A 7,760-nucleotide genomic window follows, 5' to 3' on the forward strand; every position below is an offset into this window, starting at 1 on the left:
GACAAAAACGAATTTAGCTTAAATGAAGTTTTATATATATATTTTTGAAGAGCGATTGTAAAAGTTCACAAGCCAAACCAAAACACCCTCGATTAATGAAAAATGAATATATACAGATGAAAAATGTATGTGGATGTTAAAAAGTTCATGATGGGGCAAATGAGGCGATTGTGGAAATGGGTGTTCGATGAATGATGAATGATGCATTAATATATACAATTGGATATTTACAAGTCTGTAATAAAGTCTTTTTTTGTTGTTGTAAAGTTCGTTTACTTTTTCTTGGCTGCACCCTTCTTGGCAGGCTTCTTCTTGGCGGCAGTTTTCTTAACGGCGGGTTTCTTAGCGGGTTTCTTAACGGGTTTCTTAGCAGCTTTCTTAGCCGGTTTCTTAGCGGCTGATTTCTTAGCTGCCTTCTTTGCTGGGCTTTTCTTGGCTTTCTTAGCGCCACTTTTCTTAGCGGCTGTCTTAGGTTTCTTCACTTTTGGTTTAGCTGATGCCGGTTTCTTCTTCTTCTTGGCCTCTTCTTTTTTACCAGGGGCAAGTTTAAAAGAACCAGAAGCTCCAACTCCTTTCAGCTGTTTCAGAACATTGTTGATGACACCTCTCCTAAGCGCCAAATTAATTTGTTTCAGGAGGACATTATCTTGGGTATTTACACTGTGGTTGGCTCCAATGTGTTTAACGATCCCTTGACGAGAGAGACCCTTTCTTTCTCCGCTCTTCACAATGGCTTCCTTAATCATATCAATGTAGGGAGGATGGCTCGAAGCTTTCTTCACCTTTTTTACTTTCTTAGCTTTGGGAGCAGCGGGAGCGGGTGCGGCGGGTGCAGCGGCGTCAGACATGATTGATCAGTTAATTGATGTAAAGAAAAGAAAATACTTCGTTGAGGACCAAAATTCGGGCTACGAAGTTAGTTGGTAAGTTCACAAGAACAAACGTCAAATTCATCCCTTCGTAAAGTTAAACGCTTATTTATACATTACGCACGGACGTAGTAGTAATCACATCAACAGTGCGACCACCAACTACAAATATGGCAGCCGAAATATCACAACTGTGTTTTTTGTCTATATGTTTCTGGTGTAAACTACTGGAACTTCTCTACAAAACCTAACCAATTCATTGATAATCTAAAGAAAAGACATGTGGCTACATTTTACCGTAGAAATTCTGTTTCAGAGACATATCTGGCATATAATATTACCATAAATATGTTGTGTTGTCTACTCCGAAAAATTACAGTAGGCTACAATCAAGACCAAATTTTAAGCTTTTTATTGATCCGTTCAAATTTTTTTAAGTTAAAATTCTAAAGAATGGTAATATCTGATATTTGTTTTTATAAATTTATTCTCCTAGATGACAATTCAAGTCAGATACGAGGGGTCTGATTACATCAACAAACACAATTTTTAGATACCGATCCGCCATTTTCTCTTTTAAGAGTTTTCAGTCGATAAAAATATTGTCTTAATATTTTGCTAAAAACATCATTTTTGGCCTTAAGTAGTAACACGATTGTATTTTTGGTGATTTTTCTTATGTAAATGGTTAAATAAAGTTATTAATATGTACCTATAGTCAGTTTTAATGACCAGAAATCTGGTCTATACTCCACATACACTGCAAACAACACAGTACTTAGACGTAACCAGCTAAGTTCAAATATGTCACAAAATTTTTCTCAGTTATAATTTAATAGATTGTTTCAAAATATATTTTCATTATAGAAAGGGATTATTGAGTGTCTTCCTCTTTCCTCTAGTATTTCATTCAATTGCATATTTTTTAAGATTTACAGTGAAAGCAATGTATTCGTGTATATTGTATTTTTCCGACTGAAGAGAGACAAAACTGTTTCCATCCATGGTATCATCAATCTTCTATCATTAAAACCACTTTATTTTTCGAATGATTTCTCTAGTTATAAGCAAATTATTATCACATATTATTTTTCACTGCTATAATAAGTTGTTGTAGAACTCAAGTCAGTATTTAAATTATTTACAAAGACTAATTTGCCAAAGAATTTGAGATCCACAAAGATTGTTTACATCACCTTTACAAAGCTATCTTCTACTCTATATTTTGGTTATATTTCCATACTCTCTGGATCCAGTAGTATTTCACTGAAAATGATACAAATATAATAGGAAATGCTGGATACATACATGCACACACATACATAAATATATATCCATATATATATATATATAATATATATATATATAATATATATATATATATATATATACACACACACATATACATATACATACATATATATACCCACACACACATACATATATACATATATATATATATATATATATATATATATCACACACACACACATATGAACATCTATACATACATATACATTTATGTATACATACGTACATATGTATACATGTATATATATATGTGTATATATATATATATAAATATATGTATGTGTGTGCATATGTATATATATATATATATATATATACACATATTTATGGTATGTAGGTAAGGTTATAATCAAAGTTGTGTCCTGAAGAGGTACTTCTGCATTTTCCAGTAATCCAAGGTACATGTGTACTTGTTATATTTTACATGAGAGTTGAAAATACTAGAAAATACATTTTGCAGAGTAATTACATATGAAAAGAAAAACTTGAGGAAATTCTGGTTTTATTTATTACACATTACATGTTTCATTACTGCATGTGTGTGTGTTAGGAAGGACTACCAGCTGTAGAAACCATGCCAAAACAGACATGGAGCCTGAGCAGCTCCAGCTGGCCAATTCCTGTCAAACTGTCCAACCTATGGAAAATGGACATTATATGATGATGTTAATAGTATATGTATATATTAAGTAGGTAGGGAAAAATCCAAGTTGTGTTCTCTTGAAGCACATCTGCTTATTACAATTCTGTATGTAGTAGCTATTACTGTTGCATTGATGTGAGGTAGATATTAGAGTTGAAAATTTTAGAAATATTGTTTGCAAAGTTATATAACAAAACAAGAATCTGGAATATTTTTTGGTATTATTTATTCACTATTACATATGTTTCATTTGCTAACAGGAATCACAAATTTCCTAAAAAAAAAAAAAAATCATACAGAGAATCAAATAATACAAAATATACATTTGGATATATTTTGTATGGGACATGAGCATGGCTGTATGGTTGGAAGTTTACTTCCCAACCACATTGCTGAGGGTTCAAACCACAGCATGACATCTTGGGCAAGTGTTTTCAAAGATAGTTGTGGGCTGATCAAAGCCTTGTGTGTGGATTTGTTAACTGGAAACTGAAAGAAGCCTGCCATATATATATATATATATAAACATATATGTGTGTGTGTGTATATAAATATACATATATGTATATATATATATAGATATATATATACTATATATAGATATATATAAATATTTATAATTTTGTATTTTATATATATATAGCGGCATACATACACTTTGTTCTCTTATATATGTATATATATATATAACGGGAAGGTTTACGAAAATAAACAAAAGACGAAGGCAGGTGGAGTACAAACAAACAAATGTATTAGTATGCCGCTCAGGAATAGAAATAGAACAAGTCTTTTACGTTTGAAGCCTACGCTCTTCGACAGAAAGATACACAGAAAAGAAACAAGGAGAGAAAAAAATGCATGTAGGAGCTAACGGTCTATCATGGCATTCTGACTTCAGGCAGTATCCCACCTATGCCAGCATGGAAGGCAGATGTTAAATGATGATGATATGTAAAATTGTTTTTATTATAACTGAACATAGTCCTGTGATGCATATGGACAAGGACAGCTGTGTAAAAAAGTACTGATCTCTAACTGGCGGAAACCTGTGGAAGAGATAGACCCAAGAAGACGTGACAACGTGGTGAAGCATGATCTTTGAATGTTGAGCCTCACGGAGGTAATGACAGGTAACCGAGAACTTTGGTGATAAGCCAAGTGAAATTGTCATGGTCATTGCTGGTGTCATGTAAATGGCACCCATGCCGGTGGCACATAAAAAGCCCCCATTATACTGTATAATACATAAACCCATGTATACTCACAGAAAAAGCACACGTGCACATACTTATGATGAAATATAAGAAATAGAGATAAAGAAGTAAATAGATGAGAAAAAAACATATACAGATACAAATAACATAGTAATCAAACCCATATACACATAGACAGGTGTACACACACTCACATACATACACACACACATGCACACACACACAGATACAGACAAATGCATATGCAGATAAGGATTGCACATCACAGAAAAAACAGGAGGAGACATAGATGGAAGGGCCGCTGGAAAGGTCACAAATGTGTGAAGAAAGATTTCCAGACAATGGACATAAGATAAAATAAGAACAATGATAAATGAGAGTGAAGAACAATATATAGTGTGTGTGTTTGACAAGAAAAAATGTAAAAATTACCATCCCAAAATATAACAATATCTGTTTCCAGGAATCTTGGAAAACAAATTCGTAAGCAAAATACAATAATCCATCTAAAAAATAAAGGTATTTTAAAAAATCAAAAAAGATCAAGTAGACTATAGCTGGGAGATAACAATTTTCTGAAAGTAGCTACCCATAGCTTCCACCATGCCCTGGAACCTAGAAAATGCATTCCTTAATGTGTCCCTGGGAAGACTTTCAAACACCTTCTTGATCTTGGCCTTGGTTTTGCAGGCAGCGTTCCTGGTGTCTTTCTATCCATGCCACACATATAGTAATCCATAGGACCCAAATTTTCTCAATTAGAAGTTGTAGAAATTCTCCGTCAACCAATTCTGACACTTTCTGAAGGTATGGCACGGAGCTGAATCTCGCAGTCAGGGATATGACCTTCAAGTAGCAACCCTCTTCAACAAGAGATTGACGACAGCCTACAGCAGCTTTACATAGTGATCTGAATGAAGCCTAAAGTACTGTTCAATGATGTGGGGATGAATGCTGGCAAATAGATACTATCAGAATGCCTACTATGTCCACTCCTGCTGATCATGGCTTTGTAGTCTCTGTTGCAGCTGCTCATGTCATGTCTTACAGCTTTTACAAAGTTTGCAGAGTATTGACCAGTAGTCATGTTGTCAGCATATTGACACCTTATGTGAATCATCATGTACACTTCTCCAATATTCATATGGTTTCCAGTCCTCTATTTTAGCTAACTTTTTCTCAACTACAACTTTAATCTTTATACTCTCCAATGCATCAAGCTGTTCCTGAAAAAAGGATACATTAAAAAAAATCACCAAATTTTACCCAAACATATATATATGGGGCATAAAACTGACCATAATATTCTGACCAATTACATGCTGTAATCAGGGAATTGTACTGAGACCACTAATGCTTATGGTGCTGCTGTCAGACATGCCCTCAATCATACAGTAAACCAATCTCACCAGTTATAATACAACAGTATCACAAGCAGTGACAGACTCTGATGACCCACTAAAACTGTAGACAGAAAGACCAGAATGAAATATACAATGAGCTAATAAAATTCAATGCTGGAAAGTTTTTCAACATTCTTCCATTGGTCCTCAAATAGATTGAAACCAATATATACAGGACCAGGGAGTAGTGCAATTCCAGAGTCAAAGTCTGCATGACGTGGGAATCCACATGTGTAATTCTGCAACATTCCATGTGCATATTACAAAGATGGCAACACTGAGCAGTCAGTTTGATTCTGAGACCATGCTACTCTTATAGAAAACATTTTTTTCACTATCACATAAGCAACTGCTCCCAACTGTGGTCACTTCAATGTGTCACACAAACAATAGAACTTGAAGCAATCCGATGCTACTGCACAAAGAATATTGACTTGAAGCAACAGCTGAGCAATCAGGAGAGGCTAAAAGGATTGAGGCTCTACTACCTACATACAAGAGGTGAAAGATACAGTGAGATATGAAAATTCTTTGAAAGCCTTTCCCTCAATCTTAGGATCAAAAGCCATACCAACCACCAAACTGGACACCATTGTACCAGACATCCTCTCCTCCCTGTGTAGTGCAGTATTTCTCAACTGGGGTTCCACAAAAGGTTTCTAGGGGTTCCATGAGAAAGAGTGAGATAAGCTAATGCTAATTTCATGATCGTAATATTACTATACTATAATATTGTAATATAGAAATCATCCTAGCTAACCTATTATGTTATCAAAAAATATAACAACCATATATATGTGTGTGTGTGTATGTATATGTATATACATATGTGTATATATATATGATATTTACCACATAAGCTACAATTAAAAAATATGAGAAAGATATGGAATATAATATTTTTTATGTAGGGATTCCTTGAGACATGTAATTTATTTTAAGGGTTATGCAAGGATAAAAATGTTGAGAAACACTGGTCTAGAGGAGTGTGCTGAAAACACATGCTTTGTAAATCCTGATCTTTGTTTTGATGCCTAATCTCGTTCTTCCATACTCGTTTTGTCAGCCTTCCAAATCCTGACGTTAATCTCATCATCAAGTGAAGCAGCAGAGGAAATGGTAGACCCTAGATAGCAGACCCTGTCCACTGTATCAAGCTCTTTGTCATCAAGCTTGATATGGCCTTTCATTGTGCCCTCCTGAGTGAGGATGACTGTCTCCTTTACACTGATGACCAAACCGAAGACCTTGCATGCTGGTGATAGGTGGTCCATCATTATTTGTAGAATTAATTCACTGTGAGCAACAAGTGCCGCATCATTGATGAAGAGAAAGTCTCTTATTGTTGCTCTATTGATCTTGGTCTTGGCCCGAAGTCTAGAAAGATCAAAGAGTGACCTATCAGTTTTCCAACAAAGATAGACATCTCCCAGCAACTCTTGAAATGCATACTGCATTTACAACAAAGTAAATGGTGAAAAGGATTGGTGTTAAGACACAACCTTGTTATATATATATATATATATATAAAAGGAAGGTTATAGTCAAACAGACAATATACCAAATAGCCAGATAAGAGAGATAAGTTGTTTATCTAGGTATGTATTAAGAAGCTAAATATATACATACGCACATGCACACTGACGTGCACACACACTGATGTTAAACTGAAGGTATATTAGTGGTATACTTTCTTTTTAAAGGCCTTGTATCAGTTTATGACTTATAGTGTCATATTTCATAAGGATAAATGCAAAACTAACCTTAGAGTGAGAGGTGAAGTCACTAAGTCACTGAAAAGGTCATGAACAATGATGAAAGAACCTCGACTAACAATTGACTTTGACTCAAAATATCTCAGCTGTTGTAAAAGAAAACTATACAATAGTTGTGTACAAATGAAAGAGCTCTATGAGATGAATCCTATGGGGAAAACCTTGTCAAAAATATTAGCTACAAAAAAGTAATCATTTTTACAAATTAAAATATTTTTGTTATTTTAAGATATTTAGCTTTATAAAAGATGACATCAGATGTCAAAGGTTGCTTAACTTAATGGTACAGAGCACTTGAGATAATTATTTTGTGAGATTATTTTCCTGTTGAGATTTATTTCTCGACACAAAGACAAAATGGGGTAGCTTTCTGCAATTTCCCAAGGAGAGTTATTTGGCAGCTAGATGGCCTTCCTAAGATGAAGAAAGAGTTACACATTTTATTGCCTTAGTAACTAGAGTAAACACTTAAGTGATACAAGCTAATGAATTTGAAGAGATACAAACTATTGTTAATCTAAAATCCATTGTGCTTCATTATGAAT

The 7,760-nt window shown here is 34.3% G+C and overlaps 1 protein-coding gene across 1 annotated transcript; it reads right to left on the reverse strand.

Moving 5' to 3' along the window:
• Positions 1–217: 217 nt before the first annotated feature.
• Positions 218–970, reverse strand: LOC115232571 (histone H1-delta). Its single transcript, XM_029802535.2, has one exon. The coding sequence runs from the start codon at positions 846–848 to the stop codon at positions 273–275; it is 576 nt and encodes a 191-aa protein (XP_029658395.1). The 5' UTR covers positions 849–970; the 3' UTR covers positions 218–272.
• Positions 971–7,760: the final 6,790 nt, after the last annotated feature.

This window comes from Octopus sinensis, linkage group LG2, assembly GCF_006345805.1.
Source record: "Octopus sinensis linkage group LG2, ASM634580v1, whole genome shotgun sequence".
In the NCBI taxonomy this organism is placed as follows: domain Eukaryota; kingdom Metazoa; phylum Mollusca; class Cephalopoda; order Octopoda; family Octopodidae; genus Octopus; species Octopus sinensis.